This window comes from Dermochelys coriacea, chromosome 6, assembly GCF_009764565.3.
Source record: "Dermochelys coriacea isolate rDerCor1 chromosome 6, rDerCor1.pri.v4, whole genome shotgun sequence".
Lineage (NCBI taxonomy): Eukaryota > Metazoa > Chordata > Testudines > Dermochelyidae > Dermochelys > Dermochelys coriacea.
Window position 1 is genome coordinate 13,371,662 of NC_050073.1, and position 17,990 is coordinate 13,389,651.

At 46.9% G+C, this 17,990-nt stretch overlaps 1 protein-coding gene and 1 long non-coding RNA gene across 3 annotated transcripts in view; one reads left to right on the forward strand and one right to left on the reverse strand.

Annotated features, from left to right (window-relative positions):
- Positions 1-17,990, reverse strand: part of LOC119857281 (NACHT, LRR and PYD domains-containing protein 3-like) — a 158,660-nt gene that overhangs the window by 100,782 nt on the left and 39,888 nt on the right. The window contains 1 exon segment of the mRNA XM_043516754.1: positions 17,523-17,693. Within this exon segment, the coding sequence (XP_043372689.1) occupies positions 17,523-17,693 (171 nt within the window).
- On the forward strand, positions 8,292-17,573 carry LOC119857282. 2 transcript variants are annotated; one of them, XR_005293557.2, is made up of 3 exons: positions 8,292-8,553; positions 16,324-16,384; positions 16,651-17,573. It is a non-coding gene; the product is annotated as an uncharacterized LOC119857282 (long non-coding RNA). The 2 variants fall into 2 exon arrangements; XR_005293558.2 differs by having other exon boundaries at positions 8,292-8,536.

Sequence of the window (17,990 nt, forward strand, 5' to 3'; positions counted from 1 at the left end):
AGATTTACATGGGTGGAATGGACAGCAGAGTTTATCCCCACAAAACTGTGTTCTTACCTCCCGAACAAAAGTCGCAGGAAACAACATGCAATCATGGTACAACACAGAGGAAATGAACTTGCTTCCCATGCTGCAGTTGCCTTGGTCAAACCCTTTGTAACCATCACCATGCAGGGTGGGATCTACATCTAGCCAGGGACTACGCAGAGGGCTGTTCATGATGGTGATTGGCTTAAATTAGCTGTGAAGGAGACTGGCCACTGTTCAAACATCACCCACCAATTGGTGCGCAGTAGCCAATTCTGCACCATGACATTCTGGGGTGTAATACAGAGCAGTGAGGGATTGTGTCACCATCTGCCCTCTAACTTTGGGTGCCTTAAATGCTCTCCTGCTGTGGCTCACAGCCCAGATACCATCAGCCAGACAAGCATGCAGTCCCCTGATCCCAGCAGCCTGCCCACTCTCGTCTCTATCATCTTATGCAGGGGTGACCCCAAGCACACTGCCAGTCGCCATTTCCCCCCAAACCATCTGCTCTGCAACATCCAGCCCTTTCCAGGACCATTCGGAGGAACAGAAAGATTCATTTGCTCCTCTCAAGAGACAAAATTCCCAGCATAGCATTTTAATTGGAGTTAGCAACCACTTCAGTTCAAACACAGCACTGGGTTGATTTACATTAAAAGTAAAGCTCCTTGCCATCCATCCCAGTGTGCATTATATCACTTAACTCTGGCTCTAATTAGTGCCTGCAGTTACCGTAAAAGCATGTTTCTACAGACAGGGAAACAACTTGTGACTACGTTGACTTTAAATCATCCCAACAGCCTCTTGTCTTAGGTGTTACTTTGTGGAAAGCAAGAGTGAATCCTTCAGCCATTTATCAGCTGAAGGGGGGAGTTCAGGCTTTTGGGGGGGGGGGGAAAGAGAGCGATGACTACGTTGTCAGTGAGAGTAGCCAGAATTGGGAGAGAGCTAGCTGAATGAGGACTATGGCTGTAGAAGTTTGTTGCATCAGGTATCACTAGAGCAGTAGCTTCTGTTTGGGCACATGTGACTTACTATTGTGCTTTTGAAAATGCCAATGATATGCCATAAACTTAACCATCTCCCTGTCCTGCACCTTTGATTTCTGCTCCCAGCTGGCCATTCAGGGTTCTTAGGGGTCACCTACACCAGCTTTCTGACAAAAGCCCAGAGAAATTAAAAGTCACTCTGTGATTTTGCCTGCACGAGCTTCTGAAGGTGTTGATCACAATGGATAAGAAACAGGAACCATGAATATATATAATCTGAGGAACCATCCTTGAGGGCTCTCCTAGGCCTGGAGAATTCTTGTGCATTAGCAGAAACTATGGCAAGAGATACAAACTCTAAAGGACAGCATTATTTCTTGGTTCATGATCTTTATTAGACTCAACAAAACTGACACAGAAAGGTACAGCCGGGACAAACAAATGCTGGTGATGTAATATGGAAAATGCTGGCTTAGTTGCTGTGGAATTGTGTAAAACTACAAGACTTTATAAATACACAAACAGTGATTTGTTGTATCAGAGTGACAATTCCCCTCTGGATCCGAGGATGGTTCTTGAGTCTCCCTCCTGCACGTAGAGAGACTGAAAAGGGAGGTTATCAGGTCTCTCATGATCCCACATCCTGTGCTTGGGCCCTTAACTGCATCCTCCCTCCCACTCCCTCCCCCCACAAACCAGCTACCCCCTCCGAGGTCAGACCAAGCATGGAGCAAATCCAGCTCCTACTCCTGAGCCTCTCACACTCAGGCAGGAGGGCTGGGCCTCACAATCTCTACTCAGCCCCCTACCACAGATGCTGAAATATGTTGCTGGGGTCCCCCTTAAAAGGGGCAGGTTTCCCCCTCCCCACAGCCTGCTTCCTCAGCTAGTGGGAGGGCAACCAGATCAGAGCCTTGCTGGTTCAGGGGCTCCCACTCACCAGCCCTACCATATCTCTATGACCAGATCAGGTTTTGTGTCTTTCACAGCATTCAGCTCTGCCTGGGTTTCCTCAGTTACACTCTGATAGCCCAAGCTGTGGGGAAAACAGGGAAGGAAAAGGTCATGTTAATTCTCTCTGCAGACACAACACCTGAGCCCAGAGCCCCTATGAAGCACCATGAGCTGCACTCACAGGATCTGTGTCACTGTCTTGCCTGCTGATCTCACTGCTAGCAGGTGCCTTTCATAGAATATCAGGGTTGGAAGGGACCTCAGGAGGTCACCTAGTCCAACCCCCTGCTCAAAGCAGGACCAATCCACAATTTTTGCTCCAGATCCCTAAGCAGCCCCATCAAGGATTGAACTCACAACCCTGGGTTTAGCAAGCCAATGCTCAAGCCACTGAGCTATCCCTGCCCCCTTTTCTGTTGGAGAGGGGAGGAGAAGTGCTGGTGCAGTCTGTAGCCTGGCGACCTGCTTCCTCCCCTCCCCCCTCATGCTGTGAGCTCTGGGCAGGGACAGCAATGTCCTTTCTGCATGTAAAGGGCTGGATTGTGCATCCCTTGCTCAGGGCGGTGAGCACTTACTGACACGGACAGTCCCATGGATCGCTGTGGGGCTACTCAGCGCTCACAGGGAGTAAGGGCTGCAAAATCCAGCTCACAGAATCTCCCCATGGAAGCAGCATGATCTCAGCTCTCATTGCTGCACGAGCTCCTCACAGAGCTTCAGTAACACAGCTGTTGAAGGGGTTTAGTTTGCAGCAGCTGTTGTGGGGCTGCAGATGGCTTTTTTAAGTGCTCCATCACCTACATGATTACTTGGATTGTCTTGAACATTACTGTGTGTCATGGGGGGGCAGGGAGGGGTTAGGGGTTCAAATCTAGGGTCATCTGAGAAAAGGTTCCTGAGATACAGCCCCCCCCCCTGCAAAAAGTCATGGGATAGAAAAATCAGAATTTTTTTTTTTAAACTTTTTTGTCCACACCAGTGGCTCAAACTATGGCTCTGACCCTCCCCAAATCTATAGCAATTTCTCTCAGCTAGCACACCCCACCCACTGCCCCTTTGGGAAGCAATATTTAAGAAGTTATTCAAGATAAAGTTTGGAACCTCCACATGGGTCAGCCCAAAGTGACTCTCCAAAGAGAGTGAAATACACCTGTGGCAAGTGTAGGGCTCCACTGCTAAGCAGAGGCTTTGCTGGCAGTCTGCTGTTGCAGTAAGTGGTGGCTCAAGAAGAAATGCTGTGGATTTTGAACCAAAGTAGTGGCTGTGGTCTGCCCTGCCATTGGCAGCTTTCAGCCAACATGTGATGCACATGTTACTCATGTTCTACAGAGGTTTGTTTTGCTCAGAGACCAACATTTCTGGTGTAATAGCAATATTTTAAGTTGCTCTAAGTTCCACACGCAGAATCCATTTGTATTGTAGGAGTATTGTTCAAGGAAAATAGCATTAACTAACTAGAGGAAAGATGAAAGACTCTGGTATGCAGTTAGGGTGATGGAATCATGACTCAAGCGTTTCCCCTCTTTCCTAAACAATGGGACTCAGTGTTATCAAAGAAAAGCAAGTTGTTGGGTCATTTTGTCAAGAAGTTCCCGATACACAGCCCTGTAAACTGAGCTCATAACTCTTGTGGTGCAGAGCTAGGGAAAAATCTAAGACTCTGACCTTCATGAAAGCGATAGCATGGCCTGCCCCTGAGATTAGCTATTGAATGGGACCAATGACCAGTTTAGAAATATTTCAAGGGTTACTGCACTACATAAGAACTAGTACCTCTGATTATAGACAGCAAGACAACAAATGAGACCAGCATAGGGAGCTGAGACCAGGCATGCTCACTGCATGACAGGTCCACAAGAGCCGAAACCACAGGAGGGAGAATGAGAGCACCCACCCAGATGGATGGAGCAGTTCACACTTCTCATCCTTATTGTTTCATCTCCCCAGGCTGTTCTCATTCAGCTAAGAGCACTCCATTGAGAGGAATGGGCCACTGACACCTCTCTGAGCCTCCTATGCTGCAAATGAATGTTTAAAGCCCCTTTCCCCATACTCTAGGCCCATATTAGGGGTATGGCCTCCACAGCTCCACTCTCCTGCCCATTCCTGCCTCCAGCTGGTACATTCACTTCTCACAGCCCCACCATCCCACCTCCCTATAGCCCCTGAATCCTTACGAGGGGTTTGGAGTGGCAAGGAGTAGGGTAGAGCTTGGGTGGCATGTAGGTAACCTTGGGGCATAGGGTAACTCAGGCTGTGGCTGGCAGGGGCTGGGAGCAGCAGCACCAGTACACCGGAGGGAGCGGGGAGCAGCCTGCAAGCAGGAGGGGAGAGGCAATTGCTAAGGCTAGGTGACAGAAGGACAAACGCAGAGGGACCCCAAGGAGATCAGAGATAACAGGGCTGAGCTCAGGGCATTGGAGCCACAGACCAGCCCTTAATTATCTACCATGAGAAGGATGGGCCAGAAAGGGCACCCAGGGCCAGGTCACAGCTGGCTCCCAATGACAATTGCTGGCTGGGCTGCGTTATCAGTAACAGGGATGATGCTGTGGACTGGACCTGAAATGACTGGTGATGAGCAGGGGGAATCCCAGCCCTTTGTGGGAAAACACACTAATGTTGATTTTATTTATTCACATTTCTTGTTTGCAGCCAATTTGGGAGAAGAAAGTGGGTCAAAACTATTTATTTAGGAAGTTTTAGCAGGTGTATGCAAATAACAGAAAAAATTCCAGCAATGAACTTTTGTTTAGAGAAATATACAGTAATATTCTCATCAGATTTCTCTATATAATAGGGTGCTGCTATGTTACAGATTGAGCATTCATTTTATTTTCTTTCCAGCCCTTTTGGGAGAGCAGGAGTGACCGCTGCAGTTCAGGGCAGCGCGTGCATGTGTGAGGTTGTTATTATTGCCTTAGCAAGTTAAGTCATTGTGCTTGTAACATCAAGATATGCTGCATTTCAGGTTTGCTAGAAGCCACTAGACTGTCCTCAGCTGCACCAAGTTTATATTTGGCACCGCTGAGGTGACTTGGAAGTGAAGAAATAGACTCTAAGTGACCTTTCCTCTACTCTGATCCTGAGCCAGAATGAACTCTGGTTTAACTGAGAGAAATCTCAGGGCTGCTCTAAAATTACCCCAGCTGCTGTTTCTGCCTAAGATTTGGTGGAGCATATTCTGCCCATCTTGCCTTTTATATAGGCCCTCCATGCCCCTGCACACCCCCTCAGTTGAGGCAGGGTTGGGTGGCACACAGTTGGCTGTATCTGCTTTGCCCCACCAAAAGATTACCCTGTATCAGAGGAATCCGTGGCTGCCATGTTAAGGCAGCTGCCCAGCCTAAAAAGGGTCAAGGGTTGAACTTGACTATATTATTCAATTGTTTAACTAGCAAAATGTGACCAGTGATTACATCAGTGGGTCTCTGTTCTTTGTCTCAGGAGCAGAGAGGGCTGGTCCATGGCTGGGTTCCATGCAGGGTATTGTGATCCTGGTAAATGGAGCATAACCTCACAACACTACTGTGTTAACAGGCACAGACTAAAGGAAACCAGCTGGTACTTACCTTATTTTGTGTAGTTTGCAGTTGGGATGTTTCAGTCCCTGACACAGCAGCTGCACTCCTGGATCTCCCAGTTTGTTTCTCCCTATATCTAGCTCAGTCAGGTGCTGGTTCATGCTTAGCGCAGAGGACAGACCACCACAACAAGCAGCGGTTAGACTGCAATGCTCTAACCTGCAGCAGACAGATACAGAAAGGAAAAGACTACTTGTTTACAACGCCTGTGTTTCTCCTCGACATCAGTGTTTATCTCTAAAGAGACTGAATTCAGAGACAGAGAAAAATCCACTATTTCTATTTAAATCATCATCAAAATACCCCTATAAAAAGTTCTAAGCTCCAAATGCAGAATCAACACTACAGCAAAACCCCAACAACATCAAAATAAATATTCAAACAGGAACTCAGCTAGCCAGACACACTCACGCACTCTCTCTCTCTCTCTCTCCCATCCCTTCCTTGCTCTGGGAGGCATCCTTCAGTGACCCTCAGCAAACCCAAAACCCTGATCCAACAAATGTCTTTTACAACATGCCCAAGTGGTCACCAGACTCAGGCTATTTTCTGCCAAGGAGGGAAGTAAGTTCCAGAGCACCCTGACAGCTAGCCCCTCTCCTCTATAACAAGGGGGATCCAACTGAGGTATCCCTGCTGACTGAAGCTGTGGCAGTAGCATAGGAAGAAGTAATCAAACAGGCCATTTAGATCTTTATAGCTCATAACCAACACCTTAAACTCCACCCAGAGACCAGCTGTCAGCCATTGCAGATCCCAGACCACCGGATCATGTGCTCACTGCGAGATGCCTTGCTCAGTAAGCAAGTCACTGTGTCTGCACCAGCTTCACTCTCTGAATCGTTTGAAGTGTAGCTCCCTGCTACTCAGAATGCTTTGGTAATGAGTGGATTCCTTTCCATGTGCCCGGTTATACCAGTTACCCTTATTCCACGAAGGGATAGTCAGCCAAGAATGGAACAGTGTAGATAGGATGTAGGTGCATTTCTAGTGGGGTGGGGAATACCTCACTACATAGAAGAAAACATCTGGGAAATAGGTCACAAGCTCATTCATTGCCAGGACTCTGTTTCCCTGCAGTTTAAGCAAATGAAAACCATTGCTTTCTCAGAGAGTAACCCAGTGCCTCCTACTGTGAAGCCTAGCTTGGAAAGAGCAGGGACTCACACCACACAAAACTATCCCCTTGGGCTACTGTGAGGGACCTAGGTAACAATTCAGAACCAAAGCCAAATGGCTCTTTAATATCTCATGGACAATATTGCTGTGGCTGTGTTGGTCCCAGGATATGAGAGACACAAGGTGGGTGAGGTAATGTCTTTTATCAGACCAACTTCTGTTGGTGAGTGAGACAAGCTTTCAAGTTTACACAGACCTGAAGAAAAGCTCTGTGTAGTTCAAAATCTTGCCTCTTCCCCACAACAGAAATTGGTCTGAAAAAAGATACTACCTCACCCACCTTGTGTTTTAAATATCTTGACTAGATTACCTTTGCCTTCAGGGCTACTTGACCCATGTTGCAATTTGAAAGAATAAGCCTGGTCTGGGTAATTTTTATGGATTTTATATAAAAGATATTTAAAAAAACAAAAACAAAAAAAAACCAGCACACCACTGAACATACATATCTCTGATTAAACTACTACAATTCCACTAAACTAATAAAGAATGGAACACCACAAATCAAGATCACAACGGAGGTAGACTCACTAGATGAATTAGTTCAAATTATCAAATCAAGGTAGCAAGTAAGCAGACCAAACTAGGCAGCTGACACAAGAAAGAATTCCTTTTGTTGATCCTGCACTAGGAGAATTAAGGAGGAGCTGTCTTCCCTGTAATCTAAAGCCCCAGCCAGCATTCCAGACAGCAAGACATGAGTGTCCATTCTGGTCTGAGGCCCTTGCCAAGTGAGATCACCCAAAGAGTGATTTCTTTGCAAGTCACCACTTTTATACTTCCCTCTTAAATCCCTGTGTTGTTACAAGCCATTTTCTATATTCCTACTTCCCTCCTCCACCTTTATCATAATAAATAGCACAGAATCTTTCAAAAAAGCCTTAACTCAGCAGTGATTCATAGAATCCCAGGGTTGGAAGGGATCTCAGGAGGTCATTTAGTCCAACCCCCTGCTCAAAGCAGGACCAATCCCCAATTTTTGCCCCAGATCCCAAATGGTCCCCTCAAGGATTGAACTCACAATCCTGAGTTTAGCAGGCCAATGCTCAAACCACTTACCTATTCCTCCCCCGCATTGTTAAATCACACACACAATAGCAGCTTTTGGAACACCACCCAACCCAGGAGAACATCAGTAATTATAGAGGACAGACATGGACATTTGGTTTCCCCTTCTAGGGAGCTATTAATGCTGCCACTCTGCCTCCAACACTTCCACACACGGTGGTGGAGCCAGGAGGCATCCCTCATAGAAGACAAAGATAAAAAGAAAAAGGATCAACCTCCTTCTGCTTTGTTTTTTAGCATCTTTATCTCAGGTGGTGATTGTTTACTGGAACCAAGTGACAGAATCATACGATGAGAGCTCCTACTGCAAGTAGGGTCTTTTAGGCAGTAGCAGACTGCTCAGGCTGGCACAGCTAATGACCAGAATCTTTCACCTCTTCTTCCTCTGGACAGCCCAACCAGGAAAGAGAAGGGAACTTTGCTTCAGATGTTGCTGGTGAACCAAGAGAGCTCCCTTCTCTTCCACATGGACTTGTTACAGAGCAATGACTGCAACACCCTGGTCACTGAAGATGTTGCAGTACAGCGAAGGCTGACGGCTTAATAGGAGCCAATCAACCTATTTCCATTGGGGATTCCTGACACTTGGTGATAATTGCTAGGCTAATGAGACAATTGGCTCAGTAACTGGGAGGAACAGGAAGCTGGGTGGAGGAAAGAAGCTGTGGGGCAGGCTTCTCCTGGTGTACAACTGTGCTCTACCCTGCCCATCCTGAAAATAGAGGATTAAAGGTACATATGATAGAAAGGTAACAAACGATTTGTTTATAATGGAGAGGCTGTGAAAACTAGCTAGGCAGTGCTGCACACTGGATAGCTGGAAAAGTGCCTTGTGACAGGCCATTACTGTGATAGGTATCATTTCATGCTTCCTCCATCTCAGGGACCATCTTTGTAGCTTTGGGCCAGTTAGATGGTCCATGCATTCTGGATGCGGTTGATGTGGCCCAATTCTTTTGCAGCACATAGTCTTTAGGCCTTTCATTCTCTATCCTCTACCCAGTGACAGGAGAAGAGCATTAAAGCAGCATCAATTCCATATCCTAGCCTGAATCCAGACTGTGCTGGGTCTCGAATGTTGGCATCAGTCAGGTGGAGCTTGTAGTTGGCCTTTTCTTAGCTTCTCTTTGAACTTGCTGAGGAATGGGAGGTTTGACACTGGTCAGTCGTTGGCTAGAGCAGAAGTTCCAGGGTGAGCTAACGGGACCTACAGTTCTGTCAGCCTCAGTGAGAGCTGCTGCCTAGAGAGAGGGGCAGGCTGAAGAAGAGACAGGTGAAGGACAAAGCACCCTGGCTGCTCCCATAGACAGTCCCCAGCTAATGATTATTTCTACTGAATTTCTTTGTCCTTTCCTGCTTCCCTTTTTCCTCTCTCAGGTGGTTAAGTTTGTCCCAGGATTCATTTATTACAATAAAGGTAAAGGATTTGAATGACAGAAGGTTATTCTAGTCAAATTGTGAAGTCTCCTATACTGTGTTTTCATTTACACAGAATGAGTAAAGTAGTCGAGGTCTTCAGTAAAATACACTGCATTTATGGTGCATGTAGAGTGGCTGTGTGATCTAATTTCTCATCTAATACAAAATCTACATAGCAGTGGGTCTCTTTCTGACTCCTTGGGAAGACAGTAGGTGTTTAAGGGTTGTTGATGCATTCATTAGTCCTGGGCTTCATAGAATATCAGGGTTGGAAGGGACCTTAGGAGGTAATCTTCTAGTCCAAACCCCTGCTCAAAGCAGGGCCAATCCCCAATCCCTAAATGGCCTCCCTCAAGGATGAACTCACAACCCTGGGTTTAGCAGGCCAAGGCTCAAATCACTGAGCTATCCCTCCCCCTTCTAGTAGAAAGAGCTGAAATCACAATAGTACAATGTCAATAGGCATAGAGAAACCAGCTGCTACTTACCCTAGTTTCTGCAGTTTGCAGTTTGGATGTTTCACTCCCTCACACAGCAGCTGCACTCCGGAATCTCCCAGTTCGTTATACCCCAGTTCCAGCTCTGTCAAGTACTGGCTAGTGCTGAGAGCAGAGGAGAGATCCTCACAACAATCAGCTGTGAGATCACAACCCCACAACCTGCAGGAGACAGAAACACACAGAGAAGGAAACAAGTTATCATTTCCCTCCTGTTTGTAGCAATTCTTTCACTGATGTCAGTGTCTGTCTGGAAAGGGATAGCTCATTCAGAAGAGACCAGTCATGGGGTTCTAGCAGGAGGCTGTGGGACTGTTAGCACCAACGACCCCTGTGTGGAATCCTGTCCATGTGCCCCTGGTCCTGCCAGTCACCCTGTGTTCCACAAGGGAATGTTCAGATGAGCTGAAGGGAGGGTAGCAGACTGCAAGGGTGTTTGTAAAGGGCTGGAGAATTCTAACAGACACTGAGTAATAGTTCAAACCCTTTCCCAGTGCTTATACTCAAGCTCCTTTCTGCTTATGCAAATTCAATCTAAAGCTGCTCTGTGAGCTCCTCTGCCTCCCCCAAAACATTCCCCAGTGCCTAAAACTACACCTATATCATCACAGCAGTTACCCCAGCTCTGGATGTCTAGTTCTGGGAACCTAGGTTAGCCAAGCATGGGCATTGTGTGTCCACACTGCTAAGCCACACTCAAGTCATACCTCTGCAGCTTTGTCCACACTGGCGCTGCACTAACCCAGGTCAGGTGCCAGGACTTCTGGGGGCATATCCCATGGTTCTTAGCACTGTACTAAACTGCGCCACTCTATGGCGTGAGCCTCTGACCAGCTAGCAGTACGCTGGGGTGAGGCTCTCCCAGACAGCAGTGCAATTCAAGTGCTGTGTAAGACATAGGAGGCTGCATGGAATGTGGGGTTTAAACACCAAACTGGTGTATCTGTGCTGGGAGGTGTCTTCAGGTATAGAAGATAGGCAGTAAAATACGGCCCTGTGGGAAGGCAATGGAAGACTGGCAGCACATGAGTTAAGTAACCTAGGTTCCAACCTGCATCCACATGCAAAGTGGGTTGGTTTCAGCCTGAGTTAATGTGGAACCTGAGCTCTAATCTATACTCTAGTTCAGTGGTCTCCAAACTGTGGGGCATGCCCCCCTGGGGGGCATGGAAGAATGTCCTGGAGGCACGGTGAGGCCCTTGCCAGCCCACATGGAGTGGTGGGGAAAGAGTGCCACCCAGCCCCATTGTACCCCAGCTCAACTCTGGCCCAGCCCCAAGCCCAAACTGAGATCCCAGCTCCACTCCCGGCAGCAGCTTGGCCCCCGGCTTCCGGCCTCCACTCTCGGCCACGATTCCATTCTCTGGGAGAGCGCAGAGACATTCCATGACTGGTAAAGGGGATGGGGGGGGGAGGTGGAAAAGGAAATGTTTGGGCACTGCCCTAGTCAAATAAGCTTGTTATGGTTTACCGCACTTCCAAACCTGGGTCAAAGGCTTTTGTCTGTGGTCAGCAGAGGAGTTAGGGCTAAAGCCTTGGTAACAGCCCAGGTTACCTCTGCAGTAACCACGTACCCTATCAGCCAGGGCATGTGGGAGCCAAACCGGAAGACAAGTGACATTTTTTCCTCACAGCCAAACTCCAAGCTATGTATATTACTGATAATAGAATGCACCCTGCTCCCAGCCCAGCACAACTGGGTTCCCTGTTCCACAAGAGACTTTCTGGGTCTGTAATAAATGACTTCCTTCCCTTGCCTGTATCAGAACCACTTACAAAGGCTGGAGGTGGGGTTCACAATGCTTATAAAATGAAGGAATTCACAGTGAATCTGACTTGTGCTTCTTGTAAGGTTCCAGACCTGGGACACATGATCTCACTGCATGGTGGTATGCAGGCTCCACAATCAAAAAAATTCCTCTAAAGGGAGCATATTTCTTGGCCTATTGAATTGTATGGGAAGTCTGTAATTAACCTCCATGGCTGAACCCTTTAACTTGCTACATATAAAAGAAGCCTGGTATTGACCACAGAATATATTACTGCGTCATTCTGGGACACTCAAGATGACATGAAGAAAATTCCTTAGTTTTCTATGTACCACTGCTAGGAGTCTGGGTAATAAATAGGAGGAACTGGAAATGCTCACATGAGAAATTCTGTGTAGTTGGTATTACTAGAATCTATGGGAGGATTCACATGATTAGAATGTTTAAATTAATGACTACAACCTATTTAGTAAGGATAAAAAGAAAAGGAGTACCCGTGGCACCTTAGAGACTAACAAATTTGTTAGTCTCTAAGGTGCCACGGGTACTCCTTTTCTTTTTGCAAATACAGACTAACACGGCTGCTACTCTGAAACCTGTTAGTAAGGATAGGAGAGGATAAAAGACAGGTTAATGGCAATTAATATAAATCAGAAATTAAGAAGTGCAGGCAATTGATAAGTGAAGCTAAAAGTCTCAACAGCAAAAGCATCTATGGACAATATGGTTAAGAATAATAAAGGGATTTTTTTTAATATATCTGTAACAAAAGTAATCCTAACAATAGTGTAGGTCCATTATTAGATGGAGATAGTAAAATTGTCAACAATGATGCAGAAAAGGCAAAATATCTACTTTTGTTTTGTAGCTGACAGGAATTAGAGTCATAGGACTGGAAGGAACCTCAAGAGGTCATCTAGTCCAGTCTCCTGCACTCTTGGCAGGACCAAATATTATCTGGACCATCCCTGACTGGTGTTTGTCTAACTCAGGGATGGCCAACCTGTGGCTCTGGAGCCACATGCGGCTCTTCAGAAGTTAATATGCGGCTCCTTGTATAGGCACCAACTCCGGGGCTGGAGCTACAGGTGCCAACTTTCCAGTGTGCCGGGAGGTGCTCACTGCTCAATCCCTGGCTCTGTCACAGGCCTAGCCCCCACTCCACCCCTTCCTGCTTCCTCCTCTGAACCTGCAGTGCCCTCACTCCTCCCCCCAGAGCCTCTTGCATGCCACGAAACAGCTGATTGAGAGGTGCAGGGAAGGAGGGGGAGGCACTGATCAGCAGGGCTGCTGGTGGGTGGGAGGCACTGAGTGGGGGAGGAGGGGGTCGGGAGAGAGCTGATTGGGGGCTGCTGACGTATTACTGTGGCTCTTTGGCAATGTACATTGGTAAATTCTGGCTCCTTCTCAGGCTCAGGTTGGCCACCCCAGTCTAACCTGCTCTTAAAAGTCTCTAATGTTGGAAAAAGAAAAGGAGTACTTGTGGCACCTTAGAGACTAACAAATTTATTGGAGCATAAGCTTTCGTGAGCTACAGCTCACTTCATCGAATTATGCTCTAATAAATTTGTTAGTCTCTAAGGTGCCACAAGTACTCCTTTTCTTTTTGCGAATACAGACTAACACGGCTGCTACTCTGAAATCTAATGTTGGAGATTCCACAACATCCCTAGGCAATTTATTCCAGTGCTTAACTGCCCTGACAGTTAGAAAGTTTTTCCTAATGTCTAACCTAACCTGCCCTTGCTGCAATTTAAGTCAATTGCTTCTTGTCCTATTCTCAGAGGTTAAGGAGAACAATTTTTCTCCCTCCTCCTTGCAACAATCTTTTATGTACTTGAAAAATATACTTATGTCCCCTCTCAGTCTTCTCTTCTCCAAACTAAACAAACCCAATTTTTTCCAGGAAGCTGGAGGATTTATTCATAACATAATAGTGTTGGAACAGAAAATATTTTATCACCATCTAAAGAGGATTAAACAGCATCTCAAAGTTAAATAATTGTAAATCAGAAGGTCTTTACTGCACCAATTTTCCCCCCCCCCCCCAATAATAATTGGCTGAGGAGCTTTCTGGACTGTTGATGTTAAATAAATCTTGGGAAATTGAGGAAGTTCCAGAGGACTGAAGGAAAGCCAATGCTGTGCTGATATTTTAAAATGATAAATGGAATGAAGCGTCATTTGGCCTCCCATCAACCCAGGAAAAAATAATGGAACAGCTGAGATGGATCTAGTAATAAAGAGGTAAAGGACTGAATATCAATAATGGCAGTCAATGTAGTTCATGAAAAACAGGTTTGTCGGAGAGTCTGGTTGATAAAGGTAACTACTGAGATGATGTACTTAGACTTCTGCAAGCAACTTGATTTATTAGCACACTGCATTTTGATTAAAAATAGCACTGTACAAAAATCAAGACAAACACATATGAAGTGGATTGAAAACTGGCAGACTGATAGTTCTCACCCCAACCATGTATTGTGGGTGTTCCCTTTTTTCCTGCTGGTTAGAGATGGCCAAAATTTGACAGCCTGCCAGAGACTAGAACTGCCCCTCTGTGGGGCTCCCAGAATTCTCTGCCTCCACTCCTGGGTAATCAGCACACCAGGGGTCTCCTCTTTGTGGCAGAGTCTCAAGATCTTTTTAAATTGGATTCCAATGGAGGCTCATACAAATGACTCTAAACTGAAGTACGCTATATTAAATTATAAAAATAGCAATGAGCAAGGCTCCCTTTTGGTTAAGGGATTTTCTGAGCCAGTCTAGCATCTGCTCTGGCCACACCTCTCTTCCACAAGAGGGATCGTTTTGGGGGCAGTCCGTCTTTTCTCCTTTAACTCTCTGGTCATGGATGAGAGAGGAAAGAAGAGGGTCCATGAGTGCTCTGATGGTGCAGGTCTCTCAGAGCCAGAGCCTCAAGGGCCCATGTGCCCCAGTTGTAGGTAAGAGCCTGCAGCCAAACCAGAGAGTGGTATAGGAGAAGCCAGGTCCCCCTGTTGTCCTCTACACATAGGGAGCAGGCCCCTCAGAAGGTACAGCTACAATGAAACAGTGGCTCAGCTTGTAGAGTGCCTGTCAGGCCATCTGGTGCCGGAGCTGCCAGTGGGCAAAGCAGATTTGGAGGCTCCCAGTACTGCAGCAAGCAGAGCTGGCTGAAAATTCTCCATTTAAAATTTTTTTTTTTTAAATGGAAAATGGCTTTGTTCAACTACATAGTTGTAGTTCACAAAATTTTTTGTGAATGTGTGTGCGCGCGCACGCACGGGGGGAATTCACAGCCAGCTGTTACAGTCAGCTCCTTCCTGCCTCTGAGGAACACAGGCCAGCACCTCCTGCCCTCCCAGCCTTACAAAGGACAGGCCAGAGGGTAAGTAACCAGCCAAACTTCAGCCCTCACACCATTAAAGGGATCCTCATCCCTTACAGTCCTGGGAGTTCCCCTGAGAGATAAACCAAAGTACTAGCTTTGTCTCAGCTATTGCAAATGATGCCGTCCTCTGAAATATGAAGGCACGGGTGTCCAGCAGACACACATGCTGCCAAGGTCAGAGTGAAGGTTCGCATTATAGTGCAGTTGTGAGGAATGCAATGTGTGCGTTGCATTACTGCACATGGCAGAGCATAGGACTTAGAGGAGCAGAGTCTGGCAGTGGAATTGGTGATTGTGTTGTGTGAGGGGTGACGATATTTAAATGGGATGTTTTCTTGTTTTCAAGGGTTTGTTTGCACATTCCTCTTGTGCAAGACTTGTGGTTGGGTTTGGATTGGACCTTTTCTCAAAAGAGAGATGCCCTAGTTCAAACAGGAATTAATTCAGGGAAGTTCTCTGGCCTGTATTGTACAGGTCAGACTACATGTCACAAGGTCCCTTCTGGCCTTCTAATCTATATGCATGATGACAGGTGCACTGATTTAGCTCCAATACTTTTGGGTAAGACAATGCCAGTATGGAGGGCAAAGCCAGAGTCCATTCAGCCATTGTGAGTTGAACACATTGAATTGCTTGTAGTTCGCTCATTCAAAAAAGCCAGTTGAAACTCCAACAATACAAGTCTAGTGCATGAGGCCTAAGAATTGCCCACCAGACCAAGTTATGGTTTTGAGGGTCAGGGAGATGTACTGTCCAAAGGTTAATTTTACACTGAACATGAAAGACAAGGGGTTGGGGTGACACACTTTCAGAAAGGTCAGTGTCCTATAGCAAGCCCATTGGAGGGCAGGGAGGAGAGAAACTGAGAGGAAAGAAAGAGACAGGGAAATGGGGGCATAGTGTGAAAGGGAAGAGAGAACTCGCACGAAGATCAGAGACCAGGATGGGACATTGACAGATGGGCAGCTTGGTCCAGCCAGGGCCTCAGAGACAGGGCTTCTGACAGTTGTAATGTAGGTATATTTGATTGTTTGAAACCCAAAGATGTTTCCCCCAGTGAGCTGGAAATTTCATAGTTCCAGGTTCAGCTAAGCAATGAAAATGGAGCTGAATTTGGGGCAGATGAGGTACCATCACATTCCTGAGCTGTCTGACCATTTGGCATCACTGCCTCTCATGCCACCATCTGTGAATGACTCATTCCCAACCCTCCAACCTATAAGGGATAAAAGGGGCAGGACTCTGCAGGGCCACACAGACGGGAGGCACCAGTGAGCTGTAGGTATTGATCCTCAGGAGGAGGCAGGAAGCAGCAGGTGTCCTGAGCAAAAGGCTCCCAGAGCAAGGGGGAGGGAAGGAAAGTCAATGGGGTGATGGGAAGAGAAACCACTGACAGATGGCTACTTTTTCCTACAGAGAGGAGAGGTTTTGATAGTCGCTGGTGGATTCTCTTTTCTGCAGGCTGTGTAATGGACAGTGGCACCTTATCCTCAAGAGGGAAGATAAGGAAGAAGCACTGATGGTGAGAATAAAAGAAGAAATCAACTAGCCTGGAGTTGAATCCCATCCATCTACACACAGATAGGCAGAGTTTTAAGGTTTCCCTTGATGGCTGAAGGGGAGAGATGGGGACAGAAGCAGCTCAGCCCTCCAGGCTGTGGATCTGATGTTCTTGGGGAGAAATTGGGATCCCTGCATTAGGGGCTAATGGCACTAATCCCAAACTTCCAATGATGGACCTTAGCTGGGAGGCCGATTTTGCCATTCACTCTGCTTGTGCTTTTGCAGCTTTTCAAGATATCTCAGCATCCAACGCGCAGGTCTCTGGAAAACTTGGGCAGAAGAGCGACAATGGGAGCTGCTGGGTTCTGAGCAATTCTGAAAATCTGGCCCGAAGTCCCAGGAGCACCCCACACCAGGTTTGAAGTTCAGCCATGAAAGAACAACCACCGAGCAGCATGTACTAGAATAGAAAAGGAAGGAACCACAGCTTGCCCCAAAAGGGCTTTGTGTTTTATAATGAGTCCAACATTGGCCTCTGTTCTAACCTGCCTGGTTTGTTACTGTGACCACACCTCCCCACTCCCAAAGGGCTGCACTTCAAAGGGTATTTCTCCAAACTGGTGGTGCCTCTCAGCTGAGAGAAGCTTCTGCCCTGTCTCTGTGAATTTCAAGGCAGGAGCTACCATGGCTAGGGCTGAAGCTGAAACCACACTGGATAGTTCAGCTCAGATTGGGAGGTTAAGAATCCTCCAGCTCCTGGAGCCTCTTTTGCCTTAATAAATTTTAAATCAATATGTCAAAATATCAAAAGTCAAAGTTCTCTACAAAACAGGCTGCTAGCTGAAGGGGAAAGACTGCACTATTTTAAAGCAAATGCATTTTAGTAAAAAAAAGAGTTGTTTAAAAAAATCTATTTATTTGCTAAATGTCAGGGGGCTGTGGAGCCAGCTTCTGGTGTGGGCCCTGCTTTACTTAAAAAAATTTCCAAGCATGGCAGTCCAGTGCATGTTGTGAGCCAATGACGCAGGTGCTGGAGAGACACTAATCTCTCATCATCTCCATGTAGCTGCAGGGAGCAGACATCAGACACACTCCCTGCCAAGCGCTTTATACAAAGGACACCTGTAAATGCACAGAGGCGGCCAAATGTTACTTACCCCAGTTTCTGCAGTTTGCAGTTCGGGTGTTTCAGTCCCTCACACAGCAACTGCACTCCAGAATCTCTTAGATAGTCAATACCCAGCTCCAGCTCTGTCAGGCTGTCACTGATGCTGAGAACAGCCGCAAGATCCTCACAGCAAGCATCTGTGAGAAGGAAATTTTTCAACCTGCAGGAGAGAGAAATGCAGAGAGAAGCAATCACTGTGTGAATGGGGCTTATCCCAGCTGTTATGACAGGTGGCCCCACCCACCCGCTTCTCTCCCAGACCATTCAGCATTGAGAATGGGCCAGAAGCCCTGCCTCAGACCCTGTCCCAAGCCCCACCCCTAGTCTAATGAGAAACCAGTGTTGGGTGGGACTTCCTGCATAAGCCCTGCTCCTTGAATTTCACCCTGACTGGACCACCCTGGGAATGAGCCAGACATTTCAAGCCCCAACCCTCTGCCATTACCAATGAGGAATA